Source organism: Artemia franciscana, chromosome 18 (genome assembly GCF_032884065.1).
Source record: "Artemia franciscana chromosome 18, ASM3288406v1, whole genome shotgun sequence".
In the NCBI taxonomy this organism is placed as follows: domain Eukaryota; kingdom Metazoa; phylum Arthropoda; class Branchiopoda; order Anostraca; family Artemiidae; genus Artemia; species Artemia franciscana.
Genome location: NC_088880.1, coordinates 20,877,337 through 20,900,013, shown reverse-complemented (window position 1 = coordinate 20,900,013; position 22,677 = coordinate 20,877,337). Strand labels below are relative to the sequence as shown.

Sequence of the window (22,677 nt, the reverse complement as noted above, 5' to 3'; positions counted from 1 at the left end):
TATGGTTAAATATTGGGAAAGGGTGTCATCGATAGAAGATAATAGGCTAGTTAAAGAAGCATTTTTAATGATGCTTCAAGATAGGAGGAAGGATTCGTGGCCAAATCAAACGAAGAATATATTAGACCGTGCAGGTCTAGGTAATTGCTGGATTGAGGAAAAGGGGATAGGAGAGATGGTAGAGACTGCATCTAGGTTAGTTGCTACTAGGCTAGAATCTCAGGAAGTTCAGGTTTGGCTAGATGAAAAGGCCACCTCGCCGTCCCTTGGGATATATGTCGAGGTCAAGGACAGGGGTGAAAAATTTTACTTAAAAATGGGACTGGCTCCGGAAGATTTGAAATGGGTAATGTATGTAAAAGGGAATTTTATGCCTCTTGGAGAACGTAGGAAATATTTAGGGATAAATAGAATGTAGGATTGTCCTTACAGTTGCCTTGTGTGTGGAGAGATGGATGAGTCTTTGCATTAATTTTTAAGGGGGTTGTAGAGAGTTGTGGGAGCTGCGCTTGCAAATTCTGGATTTTGGAAAATTTGGAAAGTAGGTGTTACTTAAGTATAAATAATATTGGAAAGTTCGTCCGGGTAAGTCTGAGTTACCGTGATGATTCTCTTAAATAATTAGTTTTAGTGTTTTTCAATCTTTGTTTTGTTGCTGTATTTTTTCGCTTGTTTTATGTATGTCACCATGGCTCAATTGGGCTTTGGTGTGAATAAATCTATCGATCTATCTATCAATATATCTTACAGTTTATTTCCTGTAATATATAAATTGTCTTCATTGGTTATGTTTCCATCATATTCTGTTGAGGACACGTTTTGACTATCTGTGTCTAAATGATTAGTTTTCAATTTCAAAACAATATGATAAACTGGAATTCATCTGCAATAATAGTTAAAATTGTGAACACTGAGAGTTTAGGAATGATGTTTGGAAAATGAGGGAATACTTGATTCTGGTAATGGAAATGCGGCTTTTTGAGGATTTTCGTCAATCTTTGAAATCTTAACTGAAAACACTGAACATTACGCGACGAAGATATTTGAAAAATCAACACATGAAAGATTTATTAAAAGTAAGTATAAACATTTTTATATAACTTATATGGTTGCATTGTAACTTTAAGTAAATATTCTTGTCGGGTTTCGATTTGATGTATCTCTCGTAAAGGTCACATGCTTCAAGTTGTATTTACAGAAAATTAGATTTTAGCTAAACTTTAGGCCTAGGTGGAGATTAACTGCTTGCATAGCCTAGCATATTTCTGCTATTAAGTGTGGGCTATGCAAAAATTGAAATATTATGATTAAATTTATATACATCTTGAGGGTTTTACCTCTCCTAGTTTTCACTGTGTCAGAGGAAGGGTGGTTTTGTAACCATATTTAATAAACTGCAGCATTCTCTTGTTATGGCAGGGCCTAATGAGAAGAGGGAGACAATAAGGTCTGAAAATAATCTTTAAAAATCATAAATACCTAGGCTAGGCTACTTATAACCTATTATTCCTAAAACACTTCACTTTAGCTTAACTCTCTACTGCTCAATATTCAAATATATAGCCCAAATTACACAGTTCCCATGTATTTTTCTGTTTCTTGATTTTGTTGATGTTGCTGCTTAGCTGTTAATTCTATTTGATCAAAAGAGTGATGTATGGCAAAATTCATTGATTGCAGGGTGCTGTTAGGGGGGGTGCCCTCCCTTACCCATATCTGGAAATAGACCACTCTCCCCTCCTCCCCCAAATAAAATGCTTTAGATTTTCCCCTGCTTATATGTATATAATCTGGGCTATATGTTTACAAATTAGGGATGGGAGGTATAGATTCTCACTCTTACTTGTCTTCTAAATACAGACAGTTTGAGCATTTTCTTAATTTCATAACATCCAAATGGACATTGAATTAGAAGTAGTGCCTTTAAAAAATTACTTTTTTTATTGGACCTTTAAATTATGCCTCATTTTTTTCTTTGTCATTACAAAAGACATATTACTAAACCTTAGTTTCTTTTAATTATCTGGGTGGCAGGATAAAAACTCCTTTATTTGCTTGGCTTGTGTTTTTAATTATGAAAGACATATTGCTGAACCTTTGTATGTTTTAATTATTAAGGTGGTGAGAAAAGAACTTCTTTTTCTTTCAACAATTAATCTAGTCCAGGTTTTTGATTTTCAAAGGTATGATAGGCATTGATGACCACATTTGTTTCTTTTGATTATCCAGGTGGTGGGACAAAAACTTCTTCTTTTGCCTCACCTTGTCTTTTTTCATTATGAAAGACATATATTGTTGTTTAGGGGTTGATGCATTCAACCAATAGGTCATATGCATTTGTATCACTCAGTTGTTCTGTGCCTTCTATAGTCACTAGCTTGCTAGGGTGTCACTTCAGTCAGTATTCACTGAACCAGAACAATATCACTTGGCTTGCTAATGGAGGGGGGTTATTCACCTGCAGCAACTGCCAGCATTGAAAAACAGAAATCAAAATACTGCAACTAAGCATTGTCAAACAGCAATTAAACTACATATACAACACAATTATAATAAATAATACAAAGACCAGTCTCATACAACTAAATATAAAAAATTTAACCAGATAAAATAAATCTTAAATGATAAATAGGATAGCTCTTAAATAAACTGTTAAATAGGTGAAAAAAAAACACTTAAAGAGAATGAACCAAACCAGTAATCTTAACAAATCTACCTAAAGGCTTGTGCTTATTTGCCTAGCCCTAGGAGGAGATGTGTGGTGTCCCAGAACAGAATACAATAAATGCCTTCTCATAGCAAATTCTTAGTACTTCTCTCTCTTTTTCATATTTTTACAGTTAAAGATGATGTGAAGTTTGTCTTCATACACTCCATGTGTGTTGCAGTTTGGGAGTGGGGCCATTTTTTACTGGAATAGTGTTGAATTTTTTGGAGTTCTATTCTTTTGGTTTGGTCGAATCCCTGGATATTTAATTAGAGCTCTGGAAGGGAGCCAACCTGGGTCTCTGTAGCTTATTTCTACTACCTTCTGGGCTAGGTATAGCCTCCTTTCCTTTACGTTTTCATTCAACTTTGCCAGGGCTACTGGTTTGTGGAGAGGCATTACTGGTTGTAGGGCTTGATTTAACTCTGTTTAGGTTTTCTGCAATGTTGGTCAGGCTGAGGGCAGCATTTTCAAGACCAACTGGGAGTATCTCTGAGACTAGTTTGCAAAGTGATCTTATTATCTGAGTCAGATCAGAGATCTGTCTTGCCACACCTTCAAACATGGCCATATAATTCTTGTTTAGGTCCTCAACTGGACAGGGTTAGTGCCAAAGGAGGGAAGGAGTCTTTATGGGCCATAGGGACATGTTTTGTTTGTGCTGGAAGTCCCTTCTTCAAGGCCTCAGCAGCAGTTCTCATGGGGACATTATTGGTGAAAAAATAAGTTACAATTGCTTTCTTCTCCATGAATACTGGGCACTCACTGGCATTAGCAGCATGGTTGCCACTACAGTTAGGGCACTTGAGAACCTGATCTTGCTTTACTGTTTTGGATTGGGGATATTCATTATGGGTGTGTTGTCCACTACATAGTAGGCATCTTCTGCCTCTGCAAAAGACATATTGCAAAATCTTTCTTTTTCTTTTAATTGTTAAGGTAGTGGGACAAAACTTATTTTTCTTTCAACAATTTATCTAGTCCTGTTTTTTTTTCATTTCAAGGGTATAGTTGGTATTGATGACCTTATTCATGTCAAAATCCAGAACCCAATAATCTTTGCTATCATTGTCAATTTGTTTGGTTTGTTTTACATTGGCTTATCTTTTGTCACTATTAAATAGATATTGCCAAACCTTTTATATATAATTTTTTTTCACAAAGGTATGGTAGGCATTGATGACCTTATCTATGTCAACATCCCAAACTCCTATCATCATTGCTATCATTTTCAATCTTGACACATTTTGATTCTTGCTCTTGGGGTTGATTTTCATTGACATACTCACATGTTTGTTGTTGCATGTCTTGTAACCACATGTTTCTTTGCTCTTCATTTTTGTTTTTGACTAGCTCACTTGCTTGGTGTTGCATGTCTTCTAGCCATGTGTGTCCTTGCTCTTTATTTTCATTTTTGGCATGCTCTAATTGTTGTTTTCACATATTGTCTAACTGCCCATGTCTTTGCTCTTGATTTTCATTTTTGACATGTTTTTGATTTTGATTTTGATTATTCAAGACAACTTAGCAATGGCCTTTGCTTTAGCTGCCCATATTGGTGTTGTTGCAATTAATGGTCCAGATTGTTGATTTTTACATCTTATCATGTTTGATAGTTCAGGTGTTATTTCCAAAGAATCATCATTTATAGTAACTGCAGCTGCAATTTTTTCTGTTTTGAGCCTTCCAACTGACATTATATTATATAAATAACTAATATTTTGAAAATTCAACAACTTATTTATGCTATGCACAACATCATATAAGGAACTGCTTATATGATGTCATAAGAAATGCTTTTATGATGTACTAACATAGTACATGACCTCATTTGCAAAAACCAAGATTAAGACTATTAATAAATTTTCTCAAACTTCTGACCTATCTCTTTTTATGCAAGAATATCCCAAGATTACAGTTTTCCCAAAAAAATATGGATCCATTTTCAAGAAAAATACTTAGGGGGAAAGTGCTAATTTTATATCAAATTGACCTTTCCAACAGTCCCTTAACATTTAAGTCAATCCTCAAAGTCACTCTTGAGATATTGCATATACACTATTTTAACCTGACTTCAAATAGTGTCTTTTGACTTACTTTGCTACATAACTTATCTTTGTAATGATTCTAAGTCCCATTGAGTCTGTAGTGCAAACACCTTTAGGCAGATTCTACATAAGACATTCTCCTCTCTTATTGCAGCACCTTCCCAATCCAAAATTTAAGACCCAATTTAATCAGTTCCTAAACTTGATAGACAAGTTGAAGCATCAACTTTATGTTTCAATTGCTCTTTAGATAGTGCAGACAGACTTGTGAACACCTGGGTATGTATAATATTTTCTGTCTTACCTTTCTGATTCACAAGCTTCTAGTGTTAAAGATTTTAGCTGGACCCGTGGATAGCTCTCTAAATCCTGGGAATGATAAAACTTACAGCAACTCTATAGGATTCTTTGCTCTTTTAGTAAGTTCTATATTGGCCAAATTCATCAGCAATTTGTGGAACAATTTATTAAGAACTGCAAATCCATAATTAAAGCTCTCAAATTTAGAATGCCTACTAAGACTTTTTTTGTATTGGCAGACTGTTTCTTTCTTCATCATGAGCATTAAGGTTAGTTTGAGGAAGTTGACAGATGGTTCTAATCACGAAGGATTTATGTAATGGGTAAATAAAGCCATTGAAACAGAAAAAAAAGATAAGAGATTTTCACAGATTTGTTAAAAACTAAAGATGCAGGTAGTTTATAGATTTCTTCAGTTTATGATTTAATTACAAAAAATTAATCTATTGAAAAAAAGTAACCCATTGCAGCAAAATTACCAAGGGATTAAGTTAAATAAAAAAGAAACCAAATGAAAATGTATTGGATGCCATAAAAAAGATTATTTCTCAACAGAATACTTGAGCTTGTTTTCATTTGTTTTTACTATTTTGTTGTCAGTTGCTTCGCTGTTCTGATGAGAATCGCCCATTGATTTTTATATTCTACTTCCTTGATATTTTCCTGGAGAAGCTAAAGTAGGCTAACTCAATCTTTAAAGCCATCCTCAAGATATAACAGATATGTTATTTTATAACCGGGCAACACATACTGTCTTCTGCTTTACCTTCCTACTTAGCTGTGTATAGATTCCTAGTTTCGTAGAGGCTTATAAGTACAAAAATGTATAGGTAGATTGGAGACCAAACAATTTTAGCACCAGCAATATTTGATGTCCCTTTGCCCTTTTTCCCAGTCAAAATCCCAGGTTGACTTGGCCCTCAACAGCTCTTGGAAGTTTCTACTCAATCAAAGTTTCAACTGAGATAATTCAGATACACTCTTTGATAGCCTGGGTACAAATAGGGTCATTTGATGTATGTTAGTGCATCACTATGAGTAGATTCTAGTAGTCTTGGGCAATAATTTCATTAAACTATATCAATCTATCAATATTTTTACTTTTGATAATCAATATATCAATTTTGACATTTCTGATCAGTTTTTTATTCAGATTAACTTTTGGCTTTGCCAGAGTTAAAGGGAAATTGCAATTAAAGTGCATTTTGGAATATAATTTTTCAAACTTTGAATAATGTAAAACTCAACAATAAAAACAAACTTCTTTTACATAAGGAATATCATAGAAACCCAGACTTGAAATTACTTGGGCTCAGGATAAAGAAAGATAAACCTACTGGCTATGTTTGGGTATTCAACGTCAGCAACATGTCAATGTTTTTCCCTGATAATTCAGTGATCAAATAAAAAAAAAACAGGTTTTTAGTATTTAAAAAAGCTTTTTGTTTTAATTAAATAGCCCTTATGTTCAGGAGTTGTTCTAAAAAGAATTTGGACAAAAAGTTAAGCTTTTGTGTACATTGTAAAAAATTTAGTAGGGAATATCTCCCCTCATATGCAGTATGATTTCTTTTGGTTTTAAGTTTCAAAATTCCTCTCTAGCTTGACTTGGAAAAACTGTTTTTTTTTGTTTTGTTTTTTTCAATTAGTTTTTGGTTGTTTTCAAATAATGGTGGGAAATCTGCGTCTTCTACCTGTGGAAAAATCTCCCCCTTCACCAGCAAAAATTTGTCCATGGAAACTTCCTCCTGCACAAAATCTACCTCCTCTATGACAAATCCATCCCTGCTGAAAATTTCACCCAGAAGTTTTCTTGCTGACAATTTTGCCTAGGAAATTCTCTTTAGACTACTTTTATTTGAAAAAAGACTTGGTCTTTGTTTAATTTTCAATCTTTTTTCAAGTATGCCAGAAAAACCCATCAAAAGAAAAATTTTCCTGGAAATTCTATACTCCAAATGGAAAGTTTCTCCAGCAAAATTTCTCCTGCAGAAAATGCCACCATGGAGAATTCTGTTGCAGAAAACTCCGCCATGAAGAAATTCTTCCGCTGAAAACTTCCTCGTGGAGAAATTCTCATATTGGAAATTCCTCCCTCCCATTAAGAAGTTCCCCCAGACAATATTAACCTCACCGAAAATTTCGCCCAGACAATTTTAACCTCACTGAAAATGTCCTTGTAACATCTCTAGATGTAAAATTAAATCAGCAAGAAGAAAGTAAGATAAATTTTGTATAGCAGTTCTGGTAAATTCTCCTGTGCAATGTTCCCCTTTGTAAGTTCATCTTCTCTGCCCATGGAAAATTTTTCTGGTGGAAAATACCCTGCAGAAAATTCACCTTTCCTAAAAAACAGTATGTTTATTTCTAAATACTGAATACTAAATATAAACAATAGGCAAAATCCATAACTTATAGCCCTTCCCCCAAATGTTGTTGGGATTCATGAGTATTTTCCCAGAACATCTCTACCTGAAAAATTCAATCAGCAAAGAGAAAGTAGGGCAAATTTCATACACGAGTTCTGACAAACTCTCATAAGTTACAGCCCTTCCTCCATATTGTGGGGGTCATGTTATCCCAGGAGGCATATTTATTTGATCTTACAGTTATGGTGAACAAAATGAATATATCAAGATTTTGATTGGATGACTCCTGGAAAAAAGGGTTTGGGAGGGGGCTAGTTGCCCTCCAATATTTTTGTTACTTTTAAAGGGAACTAGAACTTTAAATTTGTGTTCAAACAAGCCATATCCCTGACCATTGGTTTGATACAATTACACTGGCGAAAAAAAATAAAAAAAAATAAAAATAGAAAAATACAGAATTCCTCGTTTTTGCAGCTGGGAGGCCGAAACCTTTGCAATAGGATTCCATGACATGCTGAATCTGATGGCTTGCTTTTAATTAAGTTTGCTTGACTTCTTTGGGGTATTTCTCTCCTGTCTTGAAAATCACAAAAAATTTCTCAGGTTCATAGTTTTCAATGGGTACTATAAACTTAATGAATTATGTATATTTGGAATCAGCATAAAAAGGCAGTTCTTTTGATATATGTATATATATATATATATATATATATATATATATATATATATATATATATATATATATTGTTATCAGAATCTCATTCTTTAGAGTTTTGGTTACTTTTGGGTCATGTTGCTCCTTACTTATAGATCATTGCCACAAACTGTTTGATTAACTGACTAGCCTTGAAAAACACTCTCAGAAGGGACACTAGTGGCAGACATGTACATTTATTTCAAGATCACCTTCCACTACTGGAAAGGGGCAGTTTTTCTTGGAACTAAAGAATTCCTATTGAATATTCAGAAAGCCTTTATAGATTCGGCTGCTGGTGAAGCATATATTGCATTGCATACTGAAACTTTAACATACTATCCCCACAAACTAGCTTGATTCTGTCTTGGCTGAATCACAAGAACTGTCACATCACTTGCATCTATTGATACAGATTCACGAGCCAGAAAGGCCAAATCCATATATCTCTCTATTTTACTCTCAGCTTGGAGAAGATTGCTAGGGGAAATATATATATTTTCATGAAACGCTGATCAAGATATGTGACGATCATGACAGATGTGATCTGAGCAAAGCCCAAAAGGTATTTAATGCAGCCAAGCCCTTTGGAGGCCCTAAGCAACATTTGAAAGTCCAGCCTTACTAAACATATTTTTAGTTTGAGAACAGGATATGTAAACTCACGTATACAGGTATGTATACTGTGTATCAGCATGTATGAGTCAACAGATTAAATACATTATTGTTCTTCTTCTTGGCTGTTTAAAAAAAAAATGTTATGTTGGATCTTTTCTGCAGGATGTTCACCAGTAGATAGCAGAAAAAGTCGAAAACAGTCAACAATTTTAAAATATCATTTTGATATCGATATTTGCGTCTTGATATTTGCTCTGATATGTTGATACATCAATATCAATATTGAATATTGTCCAATATTAGATTCTAGTACCACAGGGGTTTATAATCCCACAAATTTTAGGCAGATATTAGACAAAGTTATTTGCCTCTTCCTCATCTTCCTCAAGATCCAAACTCGAGGTGCACTTGGCCTCCTAAAACTCCCAAAAATTTCGACTTAGTCCTCCTAGCAATCCTCTAGGTGTTGCAGCTATGCTGTTCTTATAAAGCAGCAACACACTGTGTCTTTTTAATTACCTCAATACTTAACCATGGATAGATTCCAAGTCTTATTGGAGCTAGTTCTGCAGAATAGTTTAGGTATATCAGAGTCAGAACACTTTTAGCTATTGTAAAATTTATTCCTAAGATGTTGGAAATAGCATGTTTTGAAAAGTAGGGTTGCACATAATGTCTTTTGATATTAAAATCTGTCTGTAAGTAATGAGTATTTTAGATAATATAGGGCCAATCTCCTTGTGGCTATGTGTGGGTCATGTTCACCCTGGAAGTATTTTTGTAAGCCTTTCAACTGCCCTGAAAGAAATGGCTATCTCACAGTTTTGATCCAATACCATTTGGATCACATTTACAAGGACACCAAAAGCGTCGGAGGTAGGCTGGTAGCCATCCAATTCCATTTGGCCTTTAAAATGGGTGCTATTAAATTCAGTTTTTGAGCAAGTTGTCCCTTCCAAAGTTTCTACAACCACACCTGCCAGATAAAATTATCAGGAATTGATTACATAGGAGACACATGGGTCTTTACTAATTCAAAACTAGTGGGTTGTCTTTGATAATATTTGCTACCATGAGAATTGCCACCCCCCCCCCCCCCTAACGCCTGTTTAAATTCCTAGGCTGTATACACGCTTTTGAAGAACCTACATGTTTTTATTGTTTTGCATATATTTCTCATAAGTAGTTGGTTCATAATGTTGGTTTAAAAAAAAAAAAAAAAAAAAAGCTTCTGTATGAAGCCTAAGGCTATATCCAGGCATCTTTTGTGGATAGGGAAGCTGGGAAGCAACTGTCCCAGTAGCACATACCATACATGAAAAGAATTGTGAATGGAGGAACAAATAGTATATCTTTTTTGTGGTTACTATATATAGTTTATAATGTAATCATGGACAAAGATTGACAAAATTAAATTTAAAAATTATAACTTGGATAATTGTACCAAGATTACCTAAGTTAATAACTACTACACAAAACTCGATGTAGATGTCACTAGTAACTAGCAGCAACTTACAGAAATTTCCAGAAATTGCCTAAAATATGAACCATTTATGAATTTGGTTTTTAATTTTCATACAAATAGGTGATTAAAAAACAAATTAAAAGCATTTTTCAAACAGTAATTGCTGTGACTATGTTTTGTAATAAAGTCAGCACAGTAAAATTCTAAGTGATGAGTTGTTGCCATCTTTATTAGCTATTTTGCTATTACATTAGTTAAATGAGTTAAGTTTTCTAGAGCCTATATCCTGTCAAGGTCTTTTGAAGTTTCTGCTTACTCTTATTCCCCCTTTAAAATATAAAGACCTTTGATAAATCTGGGAAAACTTTGTGTTGAAAAAGTGAAACTTCCATGAAATATATTTACAAAACAAACAAGACCCAAAGAAAGTGTTTTGAGCCTTTTACCTTTAGCTTGAAATCCTGCTCAAACGATATGAATTATGTTTTAGAAACTGAAAGTCAAAGCAAGACAGGCGCAAGCTAAGATTAGGGAAACATATTTTTTTCTCCAAATACAAGACAGGTATAGATTCTCTGCAATGTTCTTTGCATTAGAAATAATGATGGAGTAACTAGATACAAGAGCTTGTAAATACTTTTTGGAGCATAATTTGACCTCTAGATCCATGCCTATAAGCATCATTGACATCACTTAACTAACTCTAAATAGTAAAAACAAATGTGAAGAAATAAATATGAAGAACGGGGTTTTTAAGGCCAATGAAAATACTGGACAAAAATAGGAAATATTTTGGGAGGACAATAGCCTCCCTTCTTCAACACTATCAGATAATTTAGAAGAAAAAAATGCCAAAAAAGTGGACAAGACAACTCAGACAAAAACTAAACAAAATACAAAACCAATAGAAAAAAAACAGTTCAAACCCAAAACTGGAACAATCCATTATGTAAAATCCATACAACTCGGAAAACCAACTGAAATGACAAACAAATATAATCTAAAATTAGCCAGGTTAAAATTTTAAAAGCCAGCAAAGCTAATTCCAAGAGCAAGCCACTCACGAATATAAGATAAGATATTTATTTCAAAAAGATCTCTATCATAAGCCCTCAAAGGGCCGAATTCGGGCTTCGGAGTCGACATAATACATGGTTGAACTAACAATGCAAAAAACAACAACGAAAAATAAAAATCATGATGAATTATCAATTATGAGTCAATAAATAAACTGTAATAAGCTGCACAAATTGACTTGGTAAAGTCGTTTTCCCGGATTCGACCATCTGGGGGGCTAAAGGGAGAGGAAAAATTAGAAAAAATGAGGTATTTATAACTTACAAGTGGGTGATCAGATCTTAATGAATTTTGATATTTAGAAGGACATCGTGACTCAGGGCTCATAGTTAAATCCTGACCATTATTAGGCCTCTGATTTTCCTTTTAAATCAATCTATTGATTCTTAGAATTATGTTAGAGCTCATACCATATGAGCTCTTGGCTCTTAGCTCTGGCGTCGTTCTGGCGTTCGGCCCTTTGAGGGTTTATGATAGAGATCTTTTTGAAATAAATATCTTATCTTATATTCGTGAGTGGCTTGCTCTTGGAATTAGCTTTGCTGGCTTTTAAAATTTTAACCTGGCTAATTTTAGATTATATTTTTGTCATTTCAGTTGGTTTTCCGAGTTGTATGGATTTTACATAATGGATTGTTCCAGTTTTGGGTTTGAACTGTTTTTTTTCTATTGGTTTTGTATTTTGTTTAATTTTTGTCTGAGTTGTCTTGTCCACCTTTTTGGCATTTTTTTCACTTCTAAATTATCTGATAGTGTTGAAGAAGGGAGGCTATTGTCCTCCCAAAATATTTCCTATTTTTGTCCAGTATTTTCATTGGCCTTAAAAACCCCGTTCTTCATATTTATTTCTTCACATTTGTTTTTACTATTTAGAGTTAGTTAAGTGATGTCAATGATGCTTATAGGCATGGATCTAGAGGTCAAATTATGCTCCAAAAAGTATTTACAAGCTCTTGTATCTAGTTACTCCATCATTATTTCTAATGCAAAGAACATTGCAGAAGAACATTGCAAAAGATGCCTGGATATAGCCTTAGGCTTCATACAGAAGTTTTTTTTTTTTTTTGTTTTTTTTAAACCAACATTATGAACCAACTACTTATGAGAAATAAATGCAAAACAATAAAAACCTGTAAGTTCTGCAAAAGCGTGTATACAGCCTAGGAATTTAAACAGGCGTTAGGGGGGGGGGTGGCAATTGTCATGGTAGCAAATATTATCAAAGACAACCCACTAGTTTTGAATTAGTGAAGACCCATGTGTCTCCTATGTAATCAATTCCTGATAATTTTATCTGGCAGGTGTGGTTGTAGAAACTTTGGAAGGGACAATTTGCTCAAAAACTGAATTTAATAGCACCCATTTTAAAGGCCAAATGGAATTGGATGGCTCAGCCTACCTCCGACGCTTTTGGTGTCCTTGTGAATGTGATCCAAATGGTATTGGATCAAAACTGTGAGATAGCCATTGCTTTCAGGGCAGTTGAAAGGCTTAAAAAAATACTTCCAGGGTCTACATGACCCACACATAGCCACAAGGAGAATGGCCCTATATTATCTAAAATACTCATTGCTTACAGACAGATTTTAATATCAAAAGACATTATGTGCAACCCTACTTTTCAAAACATGCTATTTCCAACATCTTAGGAATAAATTTTACAATAACTAAAAGTGTTCTGACTCTGATATACCTAAACTATTCTGCAGAACAAGCTCCAATGAGACTTGGAATCTATCCATGGTTAAGTATTGAGGTAATTAAAAAGACACAGTGTGTTGCTGCTTTATAAGATCAGCATAGCTGCAACACCTAGGGGATTGCTAGGAGGGCTAAGTTCAAATTTTTGGGAGTTTTAGGAGGCCAAGTGCACTTCGAGTTTGGATCTTGAGGCAGATGAGGAAAGGGCAAATAACTTTTGTCTCATATCTGCCTAAAATTTGTGGGATTATAAACCCCTGTGGTACTAGAATCTAATATTGGACAATATTCAATATTGATATTGATGTATCAACATATCAGAGCATATATCAAAACGCAAATATCGATATCAAAACGATATTTTAAAAGTGTTGACTGTTTTCGACTTTTTCTGCTATCTACTGGTGAACATCCTACAGAAAAGAACCAACACAACATTTTTTTTGAAAATAGCCAAGAAGAAGAACAATAATGTATTTAATCTGTTGACTCATACATGCTGATACACAGTATACATACCTGTATACGTGAGTTTACATATCCTGTTCTCAAACTAAAAATATGTTTAGTAAGGCTGGACTTTCAAATGTTGCTTAGGGCCTCCAAAGGGCTTGGCTGCATTAAATACCTTTTGGGCTTTGCTCAGATCACATCTGTCATGATCGTCACATATCTTGATCAGCGTTTCATGAAAATATATATATTTCCCCTAGCAATTTTCTGCCACTAGTCTGCCACTAGTGTCCCTTCTGAGAGTGTTTTTCAAGGCTAGTCAGTTAATCAAACAGTTTGTGGCAATGATCTACAAGTAAGGAGCAACATGACCCAATAGTAACAAAAACTCTAAAGAATGAGATTCTGATAACAATATATATATATATATATATATATATATATATATATATATATATATATATATATATATATATATATATATATATATATATATGTATATATATATATATATATATATATATATATATATATATATATATATATATATATATGTATATATATATATATATATATATATATATATATATATATATATATATATATATATATATATATATATATATATATATCAAAAGAACTGCCTTTTTATGCTGATTCCAAATATACATAATTCATTAAGTTTATAGTACCCATTGAAAACTATGAACCTGAGAAATTTTTCGTGATTTTCGAGACAGGGGAGAAATACCCCAAAGAAGTCAAGCAAACTTAATTAAAAGCAAACCATCAGATTCAGCATGTCATGGAATCCTATTGCAAAGGTTTCAACCTCCCAGCTGCAAAAATGAGGAATTTTGCATTTTTCTATTTTTTTTATAAAAAATTTAAAGTTCTAGTTCCCTTTAAAAGTAACAAAAATATTGGAGGGCAACTAGCACCCTCTCAAACCCTTTTTTTTCCAGGAGTCATCCAATCAAAATCTTGATATATTAATTTTGTTCACCATAACTGAAAGATCAAATAAATATGCCTCCGGTGATAACATGACCCCGCAATATGGGGGAGGGCTGTAACTTATGAGAGTTTGTCTGAACTCGTGTATGAAATTTGTCCTACTTTCTCTTTGCTGATTGAATTTTTCATGTAGAGATGTTCTGGGAAAATTCTCATGACTCCCAACAGCATCTGGGGGAAGGGCTATAAGTTATGGATTTTGCCTATTGTTTATATTTAGTATTCAGTATTTAGAAATAAACATACTGTTTTTTAGGAAAGGTGAATTTTCTGCAGGGTATTTTCCACCAGAAAAATTTTCCATGGGCAGAGAAGATGAACTTACAAAGGGGAACATTGCACAGGAGAATTTACCAGAACTGCTATACAAAATTTATCTTACTTTCCTCTTTCTTCTTACTTTCTTCTTACTCATGAATCCTAACAGCATTTGGGGGAAGGGCTATAAGTTATGGATTTTGCCTATTGTTTATATTTAGTATTCAGTATTTAGAAATAAACATACTGTTTTTCAGGGAAGGAGAATTTTCTGCAGGGTATTTTCCACCAGAAGAATTTTCCATGGGCAGAGAAGATGAACTTACAAGGGGGAGCATTGCACAGGAGAACTTGGACAAGGACAAGGAAATTGTCCAGGGGAAATTTTCAGTGAGATTAAAATTGTCTGGGGGAAATTTTCGGTGAGGTTAAAATTGTCTGGGGGAACTTTTTCATGGGAGGGAGGGATTTCCAACATGAGAATTTCTCCATGAGGAAGTTTTCTGCGGAAGAATTTCTTCATGGTGGAGTTTTCTGCACCAGAATTCTCCATGGTGGCATTTTCTGCTGGAGAAACTTTCCATTTGGACTATAGAATTTCCAGGAAAAATTATCTTTTCATGGGTTTTTCTGGCATACTTGAAAAAAAAATGAAAATTAAACAAAGAACAAGTCTTTTTTCAAATAAAAGTAGTCTAAAGAGAATTTCCTAGGCAAAATTGTCAGCAAGAAAATTTCTGGGTGAAATTTTCAGCAGAGATGGATTTGTCATGAGGGAGGGAGATTTTGTGCAGGAGGAAATTTCCATGGACAAATTTTTGCTGGTGAAGGGGGAGAATTTTCCACAGGTAAAAGAGGCAGATTTCCCACTATTATTTGAAATCGACCAAAAATTAATTGAAAAAAAAACAGGTTTTTCCAACTCAAGTTAGAGAGGAATTTTGAAACTTAAAACAAAAAGAAATCATACTGCATATGAGGGGAGATATTCCCTACTAAATTTCTTACAATGTACACGAAAGCTTAACTTTTTGTCCAAATTCTTTAAGAACAACTCCTGAAACATAAGGGCTATTTAATTAAAACAAAAAGCTTTCTTAAATACTAAAAACCTGTTTTTTTTTTTTTTTTTTTATTTGATCACTGAATTATCAGGGAAAAACATTGACATGTTGCTGATGTTGAATAGCCAAACATAGCCAGTAGGTTTATCTTTCTTTATCCTGAGCCCAAGTTATTTCAAATTTGGATTTCTATGATATTCCTTATGTAACAGAAGTTTGTTTTTATTATTCAGTTTTATATTATTCAAAGTTCGAAAAAATATATTCCAAAATTCACTTTAATTAGATGTGGACAAAAAATTCAGTAGTTTTGTAGATGTGTACTAGAGTGCTTCAAGTACACATTCCTTATTGCAGCCAATAAACCCTTGAAAAATGATGCCACTTAGACCCATTTGGACGATTTGGCAGTTAATGAGGGTGCGAAGAGAGAAAAGTTTCCGAAAGTAAATTTTAAGTGTTTAACGGGGCAATATCCAGTAAACTGAAGGGAATTGACATTTTTGAGAAGGCGAGTTAACATTTGAAGATTGGTGTTTCAGTGTTATAGTACGATACAGAATTTGAAGAGGGAGAATGTAAACATAAAAGGGAGGTAATACATTCAGTGATGGTTCCGTCCATTGAATCGTTGAAACACTGAGTATTGCTTCTTTATGAGCTTGCCAAAGAGCAAAATTCAATTGGTAATTTTTCTTCCGATTCCAGATATTAGTCAAGTTTTAAATAAAGGGAAGAAGGAAAGTTCGCGTCGTTATTGTCCAGTGTGTCTTTCTAAATTCTTGCAGTTCAAGAAGTTTCAAAATTAGGTCTTGCAAAGCGACAAGATAGCTTTGGACATAGAAGCCAAACTCATGGACGTGTAAGATCCATCAAACTCAAATCGTGTTAAAGAACACGAAGCCATTACAGCCTTTTACCGTCCATGCTCAAAGAAATGTTAGTAATATTATGCAATAAGTAGAGGTATTTGATATATTGGGTGGAGGAGATTGTGTAGGTGCAGCTATGCTTGCACTTATTAATTCAGCAAATAATTCAAATGGAAAACAACTGATAACGGTAATACGTACCAGAACAAAAATCCGTTTTTAGACTCTTATATTTTTTTTTCTAAATCCCTTAGTCAATTAATTCAAGTACAGAAAAGCAACGTTTTTAACAGTTTCCCCTCCTTAAGCAGCACCTCCTAGATGAATAATTTAAATATATGAATTATTGAAGAGAAAGGGCATATACCAGAATGAAAACTACAAGTCCGTTTCGAGGCTACGACTTTTCATCGGTGCATTGTCCAGTCGGGTTGGTTTCCAGGATAGGATCCCCGTGAAAAAAATACCCTCCCCGCATGGATCCACGCCTGTAATCAGACATGCTTTTTCTTTACTGACTTTAAGAGTTAAATCCATCAGCAAATGAGGAGTTGAAAAATGCAACCCCAAGTCCAACCCAAATTCCTCATAGATTTTATCCAGACAATATCCAACAACGTCAATACATCAGTTGCCAATGCATACACTCTTTAATAATCCCCCCATATTTTTACACCCTTCCTTGGCTCAAACTTTTTAGCAAATTCACAGTTGGCAATGGTGCATTGACGCCCGTGAAGTGAATCATAAAACGTTGGATGGGTGGCAATTTTCCTTCACGTAGCCTCGAAACGGACTTGTAGTTTTCATTCTGGTATATGCCCTTTCTCTTCAATAATTCATATATTTAAATTTATATATTTAAATTCATATATAAAGTCGTGAAATTGACTTATTTGCTGTTTTAATAAGTGCAAGCATAGCTGCGCCTACACAACCTCCTCCACCCAATATATCAAATACCTCTACTAATTGCATAATATTACTAACATTTCTTTGAGCATGGACGGTAAAAGGCTGTAATGGCTTCGTGTTCTTTAACACGATTTGAGTTTGATGGTTCTTACACGTCCATGAGTTTGGCTTCTATGTCCAAACCTATCTTGTCGCTTTGCAAGACCTAATTTTGAAACTTCTTGAACTGCAAGAATTTAGAAAGACACACTGGACAATAACGACGTGAACTTTCCTTCTTCCCTTGATTTAAAACTTGACTAAAATCTGGAATCGGAAGAAAAATTACCAATTGAATTTTGCTCTTTGGCAGGCTCGTAAAGAAGCAATACTCAGTGTTTCAACGATTCAATGGACGAAACCATCACCGAATGTATTACCTCCTTTTTATGTTTACATTCTCCCTCTTCAAATTCTGTATCGTACTGTAACACTGAAACACCAATCTTCAAATGTTAACTCGCCTTCTCAAAAATGTCAATTCCCTTCAGTTTACTGGATATTGCCCCGTTAAACATTTAAAATTTACTTTCGGAAATTTTTCTCTCTCCGCACCATCATTAACTGCCAAATCGTCCAAATGTGTCTCAGTGGCATCATTTTTCAAGGGTTTATTGGCTGCAATAAGGAATGTGTACTTGAAGCACTCTAGGCCCGTCTCGAAGTGAATTTTTTGTACACATCTACAAATCTGAATTGTATTTTATCTCCCCTCCCCCTTCGGCCTCTTAAAAAACTCCTTTTTAAACTTCGTTACATTAACATCTGAACTTTCTACAAATAATATTATTGGCCCACTTCCCATTTCAATATAATTTTCCACTTTATCAAAAATACTTCCCACCCGATCTAAAAAAAAACACTCAAAATTATGCAACTCTGGTTGAAGCGTCTGAAACTTGAAATTACTTGAAACTTGGTCGAAAACTACTATATCAGAAGTTGACAACTATATCATATTAATGGATGGGGAAGAAAACATTATCAAAGCCCTGCTCCCACGACGCTTCTGTAAGTGGATTAAATAAAAAAAAATAAGTTTTTTTAAATGAAAGTAAGGAGCGACATTAAAACTTAAAACGAACAGAAATTACTCCGTATATGAAAGGGGCTTTTCCTCCTCGACACCCCGCTCCTTACGCTAAAGTTTTTTAATGTTTTGAAAAGTAGAGTTGCGAGAAAGAATCAAACTTTAGCGCAAGGAGCGGGGTGTCGAGGAGGAAAAGCCCCTTTCATATACGGAGTAATTTCTGTTCGTTTTAAGTTTTAATGTCGCTCCTTACTTTCATTTAAAAAAACTTATTTTTTTTATTTAATTTCTGAAAGTTTTTGAATTAATGCATGTCTGATTTTGGCTCCCCGTACATAAATTACTAAAATGAAATTTTCATATTAATTCTTTTTTTGGCTTAATGGCTTTCTCTTAGTTTTGATCAGACGATTTTGAGAAATAAGGGGTGGAGAAGGAGGTCTAGTTGCCCTCCAATTTTTCGGTTACTCAAAAAGGCAACTAGATCTTTTAATTTTTAACGAACGTTTTTATTAGTAAAAAAAAACGTAACTTAAGAATTAAATTACGTAACAAACGTACATAACTTACGTAACTTACGTTACGTTTTATCCCAATTCTTTAAGAATGACCCCTGAATCAGAAAGGCCGTAGAATAAATAGTTGAAATTATTTAAAAACTTTTTAGCATAAAGAGCAAAGTATCTATCTCCTCCTAAATACCTCGCTCGTTATGCTAAAGTATTTTTAGAACCCTTCATATGCTTAATAATCTCTGTTCGTTTTAAGTTTTAATGCTTCTCCTTACTTTCAATTGAAAAAACTTTTTCATGTTTATATTTTCATTGTTTTTTTTTATAGTAATGCTAGAAAGTCCTGCGCCCTTTTCATTGAATTTCTCTTCCCTCATGAAATACTCCTCCAAGGAAAGATCCTCCCATATAGCCCCTTCCCCTGAACCCCACACCCAAACCAAAAAAATCCCCCTGATAACGTCGGTACACTTCCCAGTAACCATTACTGTATGTAAACATTGGTCAAAGTTTGTAACTTGCAGCCCCTCCCCCAGGGACTGTGGGGGGTAAGTCATCCCCAAAGACATAGTTATTATTGTTTTCGACTATGCGGAACAAAATGGCTATCTAAAAATTTTGATTTGTTGACTTTGGGAAAAAAATGAGCGTGGGAGGGGGCCTAGGTGCCCTCCAATTTTTTTGGTCACTTAAAAAGGGCACTAGAACTTTTCATTTCCGTTAGAATGAGCCCTCTTGCAACACTCTAGGACCACTTGGTCGATACGATGACCCCTGGGAAAAAAAACAAAAACAAAAAAAAAACAAATAAACACGCACCCGTGATTTGTCTTCTGGCAAAAAATACGAAATTCCACATTTTTGTAGATTGGACCTTGGAATTTTTTCTATAGGGTTCTCTAATACGCTGAATGCGATGGTGTAATTTTCGTTAAGATCCTATGACTTTTAGGGGGTGTTACCCCCTATTTTCCAAAATAAGGCAAATTTTCTCAGGCTCGTAACTTTTGATGACAAAGATTAAATTTGATGAAATTTATATATTTAAAATTAGCATAAAAATCCGATTCTTTTGATATATCTTTTAGTATCGAAATTCCGTTTTTTAGAGTTTCGTTTACTATTGAGCCGGGTCGCTCCTTACTACAGTTCGTTACCACGAACTGTTTGATCGAAGGGCGCTGCAACACTTCGTGTTAACTTGGCAAAATAAATCTAGTTTCCTGGGAATTCGCTTATTAAACATGCTATGTATTTATAATTGACGAAACTGCCTGTCAAAAACAATGCCATCAATTCAAGATTGAAACTAAAACTTAAGGTGATAAACGTTGTCTGACATAAATACCGTAGCTAAAATATCTGATTCGTTATTGGTGTTTATTAAAAATTAATAGTAAGTTTGGAATTCCAAATCGTGGTTAAAAACTCAGATTGATGTTCAAAGTGTTGTTGACCTTAAAACTTTCGGAAAGCTATGTAAAAAAAAAAGATTTGCTATGCTAGTTATGTCTATTACTTGCTCTCCAGGTCTTTTCGGGCTATGTACAGTTTTATTCAGTCAGTTTTTCCGTTTTTTTTTTCTATGTGTGCACCAGTGCACAGAATTCAAGATGAGGGATTTTCATGTTAAGGTAGGGTTATAAGAATTTAACAGATGTTTGTGTTATGCTTTATTTAAATCTTTCGTTTTATGTTGTAATTTCTTAATCATTCTAGCGGTACAGGTTCCTAAGAGCTTAATTGCAAACATTTCCTTTTATATTTTTTTCCTCGGTTTATTCTACTAATTTAAACTGGATTGAATCCTTTAGTCATATATAATTGATATTCATTTTTATTAGTGAATTCTTTCTGCAAATCTTGACGTGATTTATATGCACATTCCTCTGCGTGTACGTTTCATTGGAAACTAAGCCAGGGATATTTTGGATCAGTTATATACTAGCCTTTGGATGCAATCATTGGACGTGTCAAGTTGAACTTTCCGGCTTTGTAGATATGATTACAATACCACAGTTTGGGTCCTCCCCTTCCTTTGGAGACCTCCTAAAGGTAAGTGAAAACAGTATTTGTGTATTATCCCGAATACACTCGAAAATTTCGCTCTGTTTGATCTGAGAAAAACCGATTTTTCTGCCTGTAATCGGTCATAATTAGCTTAGTCTGAGTGAGAAAAACTACGATGCAGGTATATTTTAATTAGATATTTAACATATAGTCGTGGTTCTTAGATTAGGTATTTTATATAATGCGTTCTGAGCGGCCTGCTTTCCATAATTCTTTGTTGTAGTTTCCATAATTTTGTTTCTAAAGTTATTATATTTTCATCGTATTTTGCTATATTTCATAATAATTACATTATAATGATTACATTATATTACATTACATTATGTATATTTCATTATAATTTCTTGACCTTTGTGTTTTCAGTGAAGCGCTAGTTTTCTGTAATCTTGAAAGCATAGGGAAACATAAGTAATTGGTTTATTTGTACTAGTTTTGTTGAAATATAATAGATAGGCTGTGAAGTAATAATTTTTGTCCGTTTATAAGTTTCACTTCGCTCTTTGCTTCCTTCGGAAAAAATCGGAAAATTAATCTTTGCTTTTTTTTTATTGAAATTTAATGTAGAAACAACGCTGCCATCATCTTTTTTATTTATACGGAGTAATGTGTGTTTATTTTGAGGTTTAATGTCACTCCTTAGCTTCAGTTAGAAACTTATTTTTAAAATAATATCTAATCATCACAGATCTAGGGGAAATAAGACGCTTCTAGAAAATACTGCAAACAATCTTGACAGCTACGAAAAATTTTCAGTCTATAACAAAAAGTTTATTATCCATACTTCACATAACAATACATGTTTTTCAAGAACTTTTGATTTTTGATGAGCAAAAAGCTGTTTTTACTCGGTCGACTTCGGCTGAAAAAGCCATAATGAAGACGGGGATTTATAAGTCACCTACTGACTAGCAGAAACTAGAAGACAACTGTAACAAAAGAGAGCTATTTAAGGGCTCATTTGAAAGCTTATATTTATACCTACTCACCTTTTTATAAATTTGACTTGATAGCACATTCCCACAAAGTGCATTTTCTGTTGTTTTCCCCATTTTTTTTCAAATGAAAAAAAGTGCCTTTTCCAATTAAATGACCAAAAAAGGTGTCTTAAAAAATCTAGGCAGGAACAAAAACTAAGGGAACAAAGACGTCCTTTCCCCTCAATTACGGCTATTACAACTAGCACACAGGCTTCATCGCAGAGCGAAGTTTTAAGGTTCAATTCAAAACTGTTGATCATTCAAGCTTAATTTTTGGTATTTTTTTAGTTGAAAAGTTTTTAATTTTAGTTAATTGGTTTTCGCAGTAATCAAGATGAGTAGGCGATTCATGAAACTTACTAAGAGGATCTGCAAGGGTAATATATGTGAAGGTTCTTATGAACCTCCGGTTAAGGGCTTTGGACCATAATTATTCCAATGGTACCGTTTTTACTTCCAAACTCCTCTTAAGAAGTGGCACCAAATGTGTT

General features: G+C 34.1%; 1 protein-coding gene across 1 annotated transcript in view; it reads left to right on the top strand.

Annotated features, from left to right (window-relative positions):
• Positions 1 to 965: 965 nt before the first annotated feature.
• Positions 966 to 22,677, top strand: part of LOC136038741 (TBC1 domain family member 1-like) — a gene marked incomplete at its 3' end in the record, with an annotated part of 110,095 nt that continues 88,383 nt past the window's right edge. Inside the window, 2 exon segments of the mRNA XM_065722102.1 lie at positions 966 to 1,076; positions 20,984 to 21,194. Of these exon segments, the coding sequence (XP_065578174.1) occupies positions 21,141 to 21,194 (54 nt within the window).